The sequence below is a fragment of the Oncorhynchus gorbuscha genome, linkage group LG06, assembly GCF_021184085.1.
Source record: "Oncorhynchus gorbuscha isolate QuinsamMale2020 ecotype Even-year linkage group LG06, OgorEven_v1.0, whole genome shotgun sequence".
Taxonomy (NCBI): Eukaryota; Metazoa; Chordata; class Actinopteri; order Salmoniformes; family Salmonidae; genus Oncorhynchus; species Oncorhynchus gorbuscha.
Genome location: NC_060178.1, coordinates 1,001,317 through 1,016,864, shown reverse-complemented (window position 1 = coordinate 1,016,864; position 15,548 = coordinate 1,001,317). Strand labels below are relative to the sequence as shown.

The 15,548-nt window shown below is 44.8% G+C and overlaps 1 protein-coding gene across 1 annotated transcript in view; it reads left to right on the top strand.

Annotated features, from left to right (window-relative positions):
• lrrc61 (leucine rich repeat containing 61) overlaps positions 1-15,548 on the top strand; it is a 164,175-nt gene that overhangs the window by 25,024 nt on the left and 123,603 nt on the right. Inside the window, exons 6-9 of the mRNA XM_046352059.1 lie at positions 5,431-5,529; positions 5,801-5,947; positions 6,249-6,309; positions 9,385-9,470. Coding sequence (XP_046208015.1) covers positions 5,431-5,529; positions 5,801-5,947; positions 6,249-6,309; positions 9,385-9,470 — 393 coding nt within the window. The remainder of the gene's footprint in view (positions 1-5,430; positions 5,530-5,800; positions 5,948-6,248; positions 6,310-9,384; positions 9,471-15,548) is intronic.

The window sequence follows — 15,548 nt, the reverse complement described above, 5'->3', positions numbered from 1 at the left end:
CAGGGTAGCCTAGTGGTTAGAGTGTAGAGGTGGCAGGGTAGCCTAGTGGTTAGAGTGTAGAGGTGGCAGGGTAGCCTAGTGGTTAGAGTGTAGAGGAGGCAGGGTAGCCTAGTGGTTAGAGTGTAGAGGTGGCAGGGTAGCCTAGTGGTTAGAGTGTAGAGGTGGCAGGGTAGCCTAGTGGTTAGAGTGTAGAGGTGGCAGGGTAGCCTAGTGGTTAGAGTGTAGAGGTGGCAGGGTAGCCTAGTGGTTAGAGTGTAGAGGTGGCAGGGTAGCCTAGTGGTTAGAGTGTAGAGGCGGCAGGGTAGCCTAGTGGTTAGAGTGTAGAGGAGGCAGGGTAGCCTAGTGGTTAGAGTGTAGAGGTGGCAGGGTAGCCTAGTGGTTAGAGTGTAGAGGAGGCAGGGTAGCCTAGTGGTTAGAGTGTAGAGGTGGCAGGGTAGCCTAGTGGTTAGAGTGTAGAGGTGGCAGGGTAGCCTAGTGGTTAGAGTGTAGAGGAGGCAGGGTAGCCTAGTGGTTAGAGTGTAGAGGTGGCAGGGTAGCCTAGTGGTTAGAGTGTAGAGGAGGCAGGGTAGCCTAGTGGTTAGAGTGTAGAGGTGGCAGGGTAGCCTAGTGGTTAGAGTGTAGAGGTGGCAGGGTAGCCTAGTGGTTAGAGTGTAGAGGTGGCAGGGTAGCCTAGTGGTTAGAGTGTAGAGGAGGCAGGGTAGCCTAGTGGTTAGAGTGTAGAGGTGGCAGGGTAGCCTAGTGGTTAGAGTGTAGAGGTGGCAGGGTAGCCTAGTGGTTAGAGTGTAGAGGAGGCAGGGTAGCCTAGTGGTTAGAGTGTAGAGGTGGCAGGGTAGCCTAGTGGTTAGAGTGTAGAGGTGGCAGGGTAGCCTAGTGGTTAGAGTGTAGAGGAGGCAGGGTAGCCTAGTGGTTAGAGTGTAGAGGAGGCAGGGTAGCCTAGTGGTTAGAGTGTAGAGGTGGCAGGGTAGCCTAGTGGTTAGAGTGTAGAGGAGGCAGGGTAGCCAGGAGGCAGGGTAGTCTAGTGGTTAGAGTGTAGAGGTGGCAGGGTAGCCTAGTGGTTAGAGTGTAGAGGAGGCAGGGTAGTCTAGTGGTTAGAGTGTAGAGGAGGCAGGTAGCCTAGTGGTTAGAGTGTAGAGGTGGCAGGGTAGTCTAGTGGTTAGAGTGTAGAGGAGGCAGGGTAGCCTAGTGGTTAGAGTGTGGAGGCGGCAGGGTAGCCTAGTGGTTAGAGTGTGGAGGCGGCAGGGTAGCCTAGTGGTTAGAGTGTAGAGGTGGCAGGGTAGCCTAGTGGTTAGAGTGTAGAGGTGGCAGGGTAGCCTAGTGGTTAGAGTGTAGAGGTGGCAGGTAGCCTAGTGGTTAGAGTGTAGGGAGGCAGGGTAGCCTAGTGGTTAGAGTGTGGAGGCGGCAGGGTAGCCTAGTGGTTAGAGTGTAGGGAGGCAGGGTAGCCTAGTGGTTAGAGTGTAGAGGTGGCAGGTAGCCTAGTGGTTAGAATGTAGAGGTGGCAGGGTAGCCTAGTGGTTAGAATGTAGAGGTGGCAGGGTAGCCTAGTGGTTAGAGTGTGGAGGCGGCAGGGTAGCCTAGTGGTTAGAGTGTAGAGGTGGCAGGTAGCCTAGTGGTTAGAGTGTAGAGGCGGCAGGGTAGCCTAGTGGTTAGAGTGTAGAGGCGGCAGGGTAGCCTAGTGGTTAGAGTGTAGAGGAGGCAGGGTAGCCTAGTGGTTAGAGTGTAGAGGCGGCAGGGTAGCCTAGTGGTTAGAGTGTAGAGGCGGCAGGGTAGCCTAGTGGTTAGAGTGTAGAGGTGGCAGGGTAGCCTAGTGGTTAGAATGTAGAGGTGGCAGGGTAGCCTAGTGGTTAGAATGTAGAGGTGGCAGGGTAGCCTAGTGGTTAGAATGTAGAGGTGGCAGGGTAGCCTAGTGGTTAGAGTGGAGGCGGCAGGGTAGCCTAGTGGTTAGAGTGTGGAGGCGGCAGGGTAGCCTAGTGGTTAGAGTGTGGAGGCGGCAGGGTAGCCTAGTGGTTAGAGTGTGGAGGCGGCAGGGTAGCCTAGTGGTTAGAGTGTGGAGGCGGCAGGGTAGCCTAGTGGTTAGAGTGTGGAGGAGGCAGGGTAGCCTAGTGGTTAGAGTGTGGAGGAGGCAGGGTAGCCTAGTGGTTAGAGTGTGGAGGCGGCAGGGTAGCCTAGTGGTTAGAGCGTTGGACGAGTAACCGGAAGGTTGCAAGTTCAAATCCCCGAGCTGACAAGGTACAAATCTGTCGTTCTGCCCCTGAACAGGCAGTTAACCCACTGTTCCTAGGCCGTCATTGAAAATAAGAATTTGTTCTTAACTGACTTGCCTAGTTAAATAAAGGTAAAATAAAATACAGCCGAGAAGAACTATTGGATATCGGAGCGACGTCAAATTACCAGCACTGCGACCAGGAATACGACTTTGCCGAAGCGGATCCTTTGTCCAAACCACCCAGGGCATTTGAACTGCTTCCAGAGGCAAAGCAACGTTGCTGCAGAAGAGTGAGACGGAGCGGCCTTCTGGTCAGACTTTGGAGGCGCACACCACCCACTACTTCCGAGTATATTACTCGCTAATAATGTCCAGTCTCTAGATAACAAGGTAGATGAAATTAGGCCCAGGGTTGCTTTCCAGAGAGACATCAGGGATTGTATTATTCTCTGTTTCATGGAAACATGGCTCTGGAGACATGCTGTCGGAGTCGGTACAGCCACCGGGATTCTTTGTGCTTCGCGCTGACAGAAATAAACATCTCTCCGGAAAGAAGAAGGGCGGGGTGTATGTTTCATGATTAACGACTCATGGTGTAATTGTAACAACATACAGGAACTCAAGACCTCTTGTTCACCTGACCTAGAATACCTCAATCAAATGCCGACTGTATTATCCCCCAAGATAATTCTCGTTGGTTATTGTCACAGCCGTGTATATCCCTCAAGCCGATGCCACAACGACCCTCAAGGAACCTCCCTGGTCTCTATGTATGTAAACTGGAAACCATATATCTTGAGGGTGCATTTATTGTTGCTGGGGATTTTAACAAAGCAAATTAGAGAACAAGGCTACCTAAATTCTATCAGCATATTGATTGTAGCACTCACGCAGGCAAAACACAGGATCACTGTTCCTCTAACTTCCGTGATGATTACAAGGCCCTCCTTTTGGCAAATCTGACTACGACTCATTTTGCACCTCCATTCCTATAGGTAGAAACTCAAACCCTGGTCTGACCAATCGGAATCCATGCTTCAAGATTGTTTTGATCACATGGACTGGGACATGTTCCGGGTAGCCTCAGAGAATAATATTGATTTATAAGCTGATTCGGTGAGTGAGTTTATAAGTAACACTGAAACATTCATAAGAGCGCCAGCTGTTCCAGACGACTGTGTGATCACTCTCTCCGTAACCGTTGTGGCTAAGACCTTTAAACATGTCAACATTCACAAGGCCGCAGGACATACGGATTACCAGGACGTGTATTGCGAGCATGTGCTGACCTACTGGCAAGTGTCTTCACTGACATTTTCAACCTCTCCCTGTCCGAGTCTGTAATACCAACATGTTTCAAGCAGACCACCATAGTCCCTGTGCCCAAGAACACTAAGGTAACCAAATGACTACCGACACGTAGCACTCACATCTGTGTCCGTGAAGTGCTTTGAAAGTCTGGTCATGGCTCACAACACCATTATTCCAGAAACCCTAGATCCACTACAATTTGCTTACAGTTCCACAGATGATGCAATCTCTATTGCACTCCACACTGCCCTTTCACACCTGGAACAAAGGAACACATATGTGAGAATGCTATTCATTGACTACAGCTCAGCGTTCACCACCATAGTGCCCTCGAAGCTCATCAATAAGCTAAGGACCCTGGGACTAAACACCACCCTTTGCAACTGGATCCTGGACTTCCTGATGGGCCGCCCCCCAGGTGGTAAGGGTAGGAAATACAGTCATGGCCAAAAGTTTTGAGAATGACACAAATCTACATTTTCACATAGTCTGTTGCCTCAGTTGGTATGATGGCAATTTGCATATACTCCAGAATGTTATGAAGAGTGATCAGATGAATTGCAGTTAATTGCAAAGTCCCCCAGAGAAGGGTCAACACGACAAAAATGTACTCTGCATCAACTTCATGTAATTGTCAATAAAAGCCTTTGACACTTCAGTATTCCATAGTAACATCTGACAAAATTATCTAAAGACACTGAAGCAGCAAACTTTGTGGAAATTAATAATTGTGTCATTCTCAAAACATTTGGCCATGACTTTACATTCAACACGGGGTTCCCTCAGGGGTGCGTGCTCAGTCCCCTCCTGTACTCCCTGTTCACTCATTACTTCATGGCCAGGCACGACTCCAACACCATCATCAAGAGAGATCTGGCTGTGTGGTGTCAGGACAACAACCTTTCTCTCTACGTGGTCAAGACAAAGGAGATGATTGTAGACTACAGGAAAAGAAGGACCGAGCACGCCCCCATTCTCATCGATGGTGCTGTAGTGGAGCAGGTTGAGCGCTTCAATATCTCTGTTCACATCGCCAACAAACTTTCATGGTCCAAACACACTAATACAGTCAGCAAAGCCTATTCCCCATCAGGAGACTGAAAAGATTTGTCATGGGTCCTCAGATCCTCAATGTTCTACAGCTGCGACATCGTGATAATCCTGACTGGTTGCTTCACTACCTGGTATGGCAATTGCTCGTCCTCTGACCGCAAGGCACTACAGAGGGTAGTGCATATGGCCCAGTATATCACTGGGGCCAAGCTTCCTGCCATCCAGGGCCTCTTTACCAGGTGTTGTCAGAGGAAGGCCCTAACAATTGTCAGACTCGAGCCACCCAAGTCATAGACTGTTCTCTCTGCTACCACACGACAAGCGGTACCGGAGTGCAAACGGCTTCATAACAGCTTCTACCCCCAATCCACTCTGAAAAGCTAATCAAAGGGCTACCCAGACTATTTGCATTGTATTTTCCACTGCTGCTACTCTATCTATGCATAGTCACTTTAATAACTCTACATGTACATATTACCTCGACTAACCGGTGCCCCCGCACATGGACTTTGTACCGATACTCCCTGTATAAAGCCTCGCTATTGTTATTTTACAGCTGCTGTTTCATTATTTGTTACTTTTATTTCTTTACTTAACTCTTATTTTTCGTAAAATTGTATTGTTGGTTAAGGGCTTGAAAGTAAGCATTTCACTAAGGGTCTACTGTTGTATTCAGCATTTCACTAAGGGTCTACCTGTTGTATTCGGCATTTCACTAAGGGTCTACCTGTTGTATTCGGCATTTCACTAAGGGTCTACCTGTTGTATTCAGCATTTCACTAAGGGTCTACCTGTTGTATTCAGCATTTCAGTTGTGTATCCAACTGAGTTTTATCTTCTTCTTCTCCTCCTTTATATCCCAGAAACCGAGAGGGTCTCCAAGGTGACAGCTGTGCTGCTGAAGTCCCGGACAGGAGAGTTTGATCTGGAATCTATTCTGTTCCTGAAGCTCCGAGGTCTCGGTAAAATCAGATTACATCATTGTCACCTTGTAATCTAGCCAGAACCAGACGCTAGATAGAAGAGTTTGTTGTTGTCGTCGTACTTTTTGTTCTCTAGAATAGCACAAGTCTCTCCAGCTTCATCTTGGCTGCTTCACGTCATGAGCTTGTTGCCAACTTGATATTGTAGCTTCTTTGTAAGCCTTTTCGTTTTAACACGTGGTGGTGTGTTATGTGTGTTTTCCAGGATAAGCTGATTGTGAAGGTTTTGTAATCATTTTTTGTTCTCCAGGGATTTATGATCTAGGCTGTATCGGGGACTGTATAAATCTGGAGAGACTGGATCTGTCTGGTAACAACATCACGAACCTGGCTCCACTCTCTTCTCTGAGACTATTACAGATACTCAATGTGTCAGCCAACAGGATCTCTAACTTAGGTACAGAGTTTTACAATACACGACTGCATGTGAAACTGTCACGGGATGCGTTCGTTCACTGTTTCCATTGTGCTGTTACAATACCGATATAGTACAAGTCGAGTGTGACGGTGTGGAAATGTCAGGTTGGTGGTCCGCTGTGATGGTAATCTTTAAAGATGAAATCCACATCAGGGGAAACAGCTGGTCGCCTTTTTGTTTTTGTTTACGAACTGAGCTGTTGTAATATCCCAAACGAACATGGCGGTTTCTTCAGTAACGATTCCAGCTTTAAATGTTTTCATGTTTTGTCTGCTTCCAGAAGACATTTCCTGCTGTGACAGTTTACAGAGCCTAAATGTGGCTGGGAACCTCATATCCAGGTAAATATGTATTTACTATTTACAGTACTGTGAGAACGGTGTAGGCCTGATAAGTGTAGGCCTGATAATACCAGGTCTAATACCAGGTCTAATACCAGTGTAGGTCTAATAACAGGTCTAATACCAGTGTAGGTCTAATAACAGGTCTAATACCAGTGTAGGTCTAATAACAGGTCTAATACCAGTGTAGGTCTAATAACAGGTCTAATACCAGTGTAGGTCTAATAACAGGTCTAATACCAGTGTAGGTCTAATAACAGGTCTAATACCAGTGTAGGTCTAATAACAGGTCTAATACCAGTGTAGGTCTAATTACAGGTCTAATAACAGGTCTAATACCAGTGTAGGTCTAATAACAGGTCTAATACCAGTGTAGGTCTAATTACAGGTCTAATTACAGGTCTAATTACATGTCTAATACCAGTGTTGGTCTAATTACACTACACGTCTTATGACAGGTCTTATAACAGGTCTAATACCAGTCTAGGTCTAATAACAGGTCTTATAACAGGTCTAATACCAGTGTAGGTCTAATAACAGGTGTCTTGTCTTGTAACAGGTCTAATACCAGGTCTAATACCAGGTCTAATTTTTATTTCACCTTTATTTAACCAGGTAGGCTAGTTGAGAACAGGTTCTCATTTGCAACTGCGACCTGTCCAAGATAAAGCATAGCAGTGTGAACAGACAACACAGAGTTACACATGGAGTAAACAATAAACAAGTCAATAACACAGTAGAAAAAAAAGGGGAGTCTATATACATTGTGTGCAAAAGGCATGAGGAGGTAGGCGAATAATTACAATTTAGCAGATTAACACTGGAGTGATAAATGATCAGATGGTCATGTGCAGGTAGAGATATTGGTGTGCAAAAGAGCAGAAAAGTAAATAAATAAAAACAGTGTGGGGATGAGGTAGGTAAAATTGGGTGGGCTATTTACTGATAGACTATGTACAGCTGCAGCTATCGGTTAGCTGCTCAGATAGCACATGTTTGAAGTTGGTGAGGGAGATAAAAGTCTCCAACTTCAGCGATTTTTGCAATTCGTTCCGGTCACAGGCAGCAGAGAACTGGAATGAAAGGTGGCCAAATGAGGTGTTGGCTTTGGGGATGATCAGTGAGATACACCTGCTGGAGCGAGTGCTACGGGTGGGTGTTGCCATCGTGACCAGTGAACTGAGATAAGGCGGAGCTTTACCTAGCATGGACTTGTAGATGACCTGGAGCCAGTGGGTCTGGTGACGAATATGTAGCGAGGGCCAGCCGACTAGAGCATACAGGTCGCAGTGGTGGGTGGTATAAGGTGCTTTAGTAACAAAACGGATGGCACTGTGATAAACTGCATCCAGTTTGCTGAGTAGAGTATTGGAGGCTATTTTGTAGATAACATCGCCGAAGTCGAGGATCGGTAGGATAGTCAGTTTTACCAGGGTAAGTTTGGCGGCGTGAGTGAAGGAAGCTTTGTTGCGAAATAGAAAGCTGATTCTAGATTTGATTTTGGATTGGAGATGTTTGATATGAGTCTGGAAGGAGAGTTTGCAGTCGAGCCAGACACCTAGGTACTTATAGATGTCCACATATTCTAGGTCGGAACCATCCAGGGTGGTGATGCTAGTCGGGCGTGCGGGTGCAAGCAGCGAACGGTTGAAAAGCATGCATTTGGTTTTACTAGCGTTTAAGAGCAGTTGGAGGCCACGGAAGGAGTTTTGTATGGCACAGAGTCCAAGGAATGGTCAGAAGTATACAGTATGGTGTCTGCGTAGAGGTGGATCAGGGAATCTCCCGCAGCAAGAGCAACATCATTGATATATACAGAGAAAAGAGTCGGCCCGAGAATTGAACCCTGTGGCACCCCCATAGAGACTGCCAGAGGACCGGACAACATGCCCTCCGATTTGACACACTGAACTCTGTCTGAAAAGTAGTTGGTGAACCAGGCAAGGCAGTCATTAGAAAAACTGAGGCTACTGAGTCTGCCGATAAGAATATGGTGATTGACAGAGTCGAAAACCTTGGCCAGGTCGATGAAGACGGCTGCACAGTACTGTCTTTTATCGATGGCGATTATGATATCGTTTAGTACCTTGAGCGTGGCTGAGGTGCACCCGTGACCGGCTCGGAAACCAGATTGCACAGCGGAGAAGGTACGGTGGGATTCGAGATGGCCAGTGATCTGTTTGTTGACTTGGCTTTCGAAGACCTTAGATAGGCAGGGTAGAATGGATAATGGTCTGTAACATTTTGGTTCCAGGGTGTATCCCCTTTGAAGAGGGGGATGACCGTGGCAGCTTTCCAGTCCTTGGGGATCTCAGACGATATGAAAGAGGTTGAACAGGCTAGTAATAGGGGTTGCGACAATGGCGGCGGATAGTTTCAGAAATAGAGGGTCCAGATTGTCAAGCCCAGCTGATTTGTACGGGTCCAGGTTTTGCAGCTTTCAGAACATCTGCTATATGGATTTGGGTAAAGGAGAAGCTGGGGAGGCTTGGGCGAGTAGCTGTTGGCCGAGGTTGGAGTAGCCAGGAGGAAGGCATGGCCAACCGTTGAGAAATGCTTGTTGAAGTTTTTGATTATCATGGATTTATCGGTGGTGATTGTGTTACCTAGCCTCAGTGCAGTGGGCAGCTGGGAGGAGGTGCTCTTGTTCTCCATGGACTTTACAGTGTCCCAGAACTTTTTGGAGTTAGAGCTACAGGATGCAAATTTCTGCTTGAAAAAGCTGGCCTTTGCTTTCCTGACTGACTGCGTGTATTGGTTCCTGACTTCCCTGAACAGTTGCATATCGCGGGGAGTATTCGATGCTACTGCAGTCCGCCACAGGATGTTTTTGTGCTGGTCGAGGGCAGTCAGGTCTGGAGTGAACCAGGGGCTATATCTGTTCTTAGTTCTGCATTTTTTTGAACGGAGCATGTTTATCTAATAACAGTGCAGGTCTAATAACAGCTCCATAACAGTGTAGGTGCACATTCTTGCAATGTGAATGGTATAGTTGAGCATCATTCATTGTCTTAAAACCTCTTGCTTTAGAATGGTCAGTCTGGAGGCTTTTTGTTTGTTTTTAATCATCAACAGTATTGACAACATCCACTGCCTTCAGTCTTTGAGGAAGCTGGAGAATATCCGCCTGAAAGACAACACCTATAATTACACCAACCCAGGTGAGTCTTTCCATTACATTTAGATGGTTTAAAAAAATTAAATATTAACTAATACGACATCATCTTGTAGGGTTTATAGACTGACATCCTCTGGTTGGGTTTATAGACTGACATCCACTGGTTGGGTTTATAGACTGACATCATCTGGTTCTGTTTATAGACTGACATCATCTGGTCGCGTTTATAGACTGACATCATCTGGTCGCGTTTATAGACTGACATCATCTGGTCGCGTTTATAGACTGACATCATCTGGTCGGGTTTATAGACTGACATCATCTGGTCGGGTTTATAGACTGACATCATCTGGTCTTGTTTATAGACTGACATCATCTGGTTCTGTTTATAGACTGACATCATCTGGTCGGATTTATAGACTGACATCATCTGGTCGGATTTATAGACTGACATCATCTGGTAGGGTTTATAGACTGACATCATCTGGTAGGGTTTATAGACTGACGTCATCTGGTCCTGTTTATAGAGTGACGTCATCTGGTCGGGTTTATAGACTGACGTCATCTGGTCCGGTTTATAGAGTGACATCATCTGGTCGCGTTTATAGACTGACATCATCTGGTCGGGTTTATAGACTGACATCATCTGGTCGGGTTTATAGACTGACATCTTCTGGTCGGGTTTATAGACTGACATCTTCTGGTAGGGTTTATAGACTGACATCATCTGGTTCTGTTTATAGACTGACATCATCTGGTCGGATTTATAGACTGACATCATCTGGTCGGATTTATAGACTGACATCATCTGGTTCTGTTTATAGACTGGCATCATCTGGTTCTGTTTATAGACTGACATCATCTGGTAGGGTTTATAGACTGACATCATCTGGTAGGGATTATAGACTGACATCATCTGGTAGGGATTATAGACTGACATCATCTGGTCCTGTTTATAGACTGACATCATCTGGTCGGGTTTATAGACTGACGTCATCTGGTCCTGTTTATAGACTGACGTCATCTGGTCGGGTTTATAGACTGACGTCATCTGGTCCTGTTTATAGAGTGACGTCATCTGGTCCTGTTTATAGAGTGACGTCATCTGGTCCTGTTTATAGAGTGACGTCATCTGGTCCTGTTTATAGACTGACATCATCTGGTTCTGTTTATAGACTGACATCATCTGGTTCTGTTTATAGACTGACATCATCTGGTTCTGTTTATAGACTGACATCATCTGGTTCTGTTTATAGACTGACATCATCTGGTTGCGTTTATAGACTGACATCATCTGGTCGCGTTTATAGACTGACATAATCTGGTAGGGTTTATATACTGAAATCATCTGGTTCTGTTTATAGACTGACATCATCTGGTCTTGTTTATAGACTAACATCATCTGGTCCTGTTTATAGAGTGACATCATCTGGTCGGGTTTGTAGAGTGACATCATCTGGTCGGGTTTGTAGACTGACATCATCTGGTCGGGTTTGTAGACTGACATCATCTGGTCGGGTTTATAGACTGACATCCTCTGGTTCTGTTTATAGACTGACATCATCTGGTTCTGTTTATAGACTGACATCATCTGGTCTTGTTTATAGACTGACATCATCTGGTCTTGTTTATAGACTGACATCATCTGGTCCTGTTTATAGAGTGACATCATCTGGTCCTGTTTATAGAGTGACATCATCTGGTCTTGTTTATAGAGTGACATCATCTGGTCAGGTTTGTAGACTGACATCATCTGGTTCTGTTTATAGACTGACATCATCTGGTCGCGTTTATAGACTGACATCATCTGGTCGCATTTATAGACTGACATCATCTGGTCGCGTTTATAGACTGACATCATCTGGTCGGGTTTATAGACTGACATCATCTGGTCGGGTTTATAGACTGACATCATCTGGTCGGGTTTATAGACTGACATCATCTGGTCGGGTTTATAGACTGACATCTTCTGGTCGGGTTTATAGACTGACATCTTCTGGTCGGGTTTATAGACTGACATCATCTGGTTCTGTTTATAGACTGACATCATCTGGTCGGATTTATAGACTGACATCATCTGGTCGGATTTATAGACTGACATCATCTGGTAGGGTTTATAGACTGACATCATCTGGTAGGGATTATAGACTGACATCATCTGGTAGGGTTTATAGACTGACGTCATCTGGTCCTGTTTATAGAGTGACGTCATCTGGTTGGGTTTATAGACTGACATCATCTGGTCCTGTTTATAGAGTGACATCATCTGGTCGCGTTTATAGACTGACATCATCTGGTCGCGTTTATAGACTGACATCATCTGGTCGCGTTTATAGACTGACATCATCTGGTCGGGTTTATAGACTGACATCTTCTGGTCGGGTTTATAGACTGACATCTTCTGGTAGGGTTTATAGACTGACATCATCTGGTTCTGTTTATAGACTGACATCATCTGGTCGGATTTATAGACTGACATCATCTGGTCGGATTTATAGACTGACATCATCTGGTTCTGTTTATAGACTGACATCATCTGGTTCTGTTTATAGACTGACATCATCTGGTAGGGTTTATAGACTGACATCATCTGGTAGGGTTTATAGACTGACATCATCTGGTAGGTTTTATAGACTGACATCATCTGGTAGGGATTATAGACTGACATCATCTGGTAGGGTTTATAGACTGACATCATCTGGTAGGGTTTATAGACTGACGTCATCTGGTCCTGTTTATAGAGTGACATCATCTGGTCGGGTTTATAGACTGACATCATCTGGTTCTGTTTATAGACTGACATCATCTGGTCCTGTTTATAGACTGACATCATCTGGTCCTGTTTATAGACTGACATCATCTGGTTCTGTTTAGATTCTGACATCATCTGGTTCTGTTTAGATTCTGACATCCTCTGGTTCTGTTTATAGACTGACATCCTCTGGTTCTGTTTATAGACTGACATCATCTGGTTCTGTTTATAGACTGACATCATCTGGTCTTGTTTATAGACTGACATCATCTGGTCCTGTTTATAGAGTGACATCATCTGGTCCTGTTTATAGAGTGACATCATCTGGTCGGGTTTGTAGACTGACATCATCTGGTTCTGTTTATAGACTGACATCATCTGGTAGGGTTTATAGACTGACATCATCTGGTCGGGTTTATAGACTGACATCATCTGGTCGGGTTTATAGACTGACATCATCTGGTCGGGTTTATAGACTGACATCATCTGGTCGGGTTTATAGACTGACATCATCTGGTCGGATTTATAGACTGACATCATCTGGTCGGGTTTATAGACTGACATCATCTGGTCGGGTTTATAGACTGACATCATCTGGTCGGATTTATAGACTGACATCATCTGGTCGGATTTATAGACTGACATCATCTGGTTCTGTTTATAGACTGACATCATCTGGTCGGATTTATAGACTGACATCATCTGGTCGGATTTATAGACTGACATCATCTGGTTCTGTTTATAGACTGACATCATCTGGTTCTGTTTATAGACTGACATCATCTGGTAGGGTTTATAGACTGACGTCATCTGGTCCTGTTTATAGAGTGACGTCATCTGGTCCTGTTTATAGAGTGACGTCATCTGGTCCTGTTTATAGAGTGACATCATCTGGTCCTGTTTATAGAGTGACATCATCTGGTCGGGTTTATAGAGTGACATCATCTGGTAGGGTTTATAGAGTGACATCATCTGGTAGGGATTATAGACTGACATCATCTGGTCGGGATTATAGACTGACATCATCTGGTCCTGTTTATAGACTGACATCATCTGGTCGGGTTTATAGACTGACATCATCTGGTTCTGTTTATAGAGTGACGTCATCTGGTCCTGTTTATAGAGTGACGTCATCTGGTCCTGTTTATAGAGTGACATCATCTGGTCGCGTTTATAGACTGACATCATCTGGTCGCGTTTATAGACTGACATCATCTGGTCGCGTTTATAGACTGACATCATCTGGTTCTGTTTAGATTCTGACATCATCTGGTCGCGTTTATAGACTGACATCCTCTGGTTCTGTTTATAGACTGACATCCTCTGGTTCTGTTTATAGACTGACATCATCTGGTCTTGTTTATAGACTGACATCATCTGGTCCTGTTTATAGAGTGACATCATCTGGTCCTGTTTATAGAGTGACATCATCTGGTCCTGTTTATAGAGTGACATCATCTGGTCTTGTTTATAGAGTGACATCATCTGGTCGGGTTTGTAGACTGACATCATCTGGTTCTGTTTATAGACTGACATCATCTGGTCGCGTTTATAGACTGACATCATCTGGTCGGGTTTATAGACTGACATCATCTGGTCGGGTTTATAGACTGACATCATCTGGTCGGGTTTATAGACTGACATCATCTGGTCGGGTTTATAGACTGACATCTTCTGGTCGGGTTTATAGACTGACATCTTCTGGTCGGGTTTATAGACTGACATCATCTGGTAGGGTTTATAGACTGACATCATCTGGTCGGATTTATAGACTGACATCATCTGGTCGGATTTATAGACTGACATCATCTGGTTCTGTTTATAGACTGACATCATCTGGTAGGGTTTATAGACTGACATCATCTGGTAGGGTTTATAGACTGACATCATCTGGTAGGGATTATAGACTGACATCATCTGGTAGGGATTATAGACTGACATCATCTGGTAGGGTTTATAGACTGACGTCATCTGGTCCTGTTTATAGAGTGACGTCATCTGGTCCTGTTTATAGAGTGACATCATCTGGTCCTGTTTATAGACTGACATCATCTGGTCGGGTTTATAGACTGACATCATCTGGTTCTGTTTATAGACTGACATCATCTGGTTCTGTTTATAGACTGACATCATCTGGTCCTGTTTATAGACTGACATCATCTGGTCGCGTTTATAGACTGACATCATCTGGTCGCGTTTATAGACTGACATAATCTGGTAGGGTTTATATACTGAAATCATCTGGTTCTGTTTATAGACTGACATCATCTGGTCTTGTTTATAGACTGACATCATCTGGTCTTGTTTATAGAGTGATGTCATCTGGTCCTGTTTATAGAGTGACGTCATCTGGTCCTGTTTATAGAGTGACGTCATCTGGTCCTGTTTATAGAGTGACATCATCTGGTCGGGTTTATAGAGTGACGTCATCTGGTCTTGTTTATAGAGTGATGTCATCTGGTCCTGTTTATAGAGTGACGTCATCTGGTCCTGTTTATAGAGTGATGTCATCTGGTCCTGTTTATAGAGTGACATCATCTGGTCGGGTTTATAGAGTGACATCATCTGGTCGGGTTTATAGAGTGACATCATCTGGTTCTGTTTATAGACTGACATCATCTGGTTCTGTTTATAGACTGACATCATCTGGTTGCGTTTATAGACTGACATCATCTGGTCGCGTTTATAGACTGACATAATCTGGTAGGGTTTATAGACTGAAATCATCTGGTTCTGTTTATAGACTGACATCATCTGGTCTTGTTTAGACTGACATCATCTGGTCCTGTTTATAGACTGACATCATCTGGTTCTGTTTATAGACTGACATCATCTGGTTCTGTTTAGATTCTGACATCATCTGGTCGCGTTTATAGACTGACGTCCTCTGGTTCTGTTTATAGACTGACATCATCTGGTTCTGTTTATAGACTGACATCATCTGGTCTTGTTTATAGACTGACATCATCTGGTCCTGTTTATAGAGTGACATCATCTGGTCCTGTTTATAGAGTGACATCATCTGGTCGGGTTTGTAGACTGACATCATCTGGTTCTGTTTATAGACTGACATCATCTGGTAGGGTTTATAGACTGACATCATCTGGTCGGGTTTATAGACTGACATTATCTGGTCGGGTTTATAGACTGACATCATCTGGTCGGGTTTATAGACTGACATCATCTGGTCGGGTTTATAGACTGACATCATCTGGTAGGGTTTATAGACTGACATCATCTGGTCGGGTTTATAGACTGACATCATCTGGTAGGGTTTATAGACTGACATCATCTGGTAGGGTTTATAGACTGACATCATCTGGTAGGGTTTATAGACTGACATCATCTGGTCGGGATTATAGACTGACA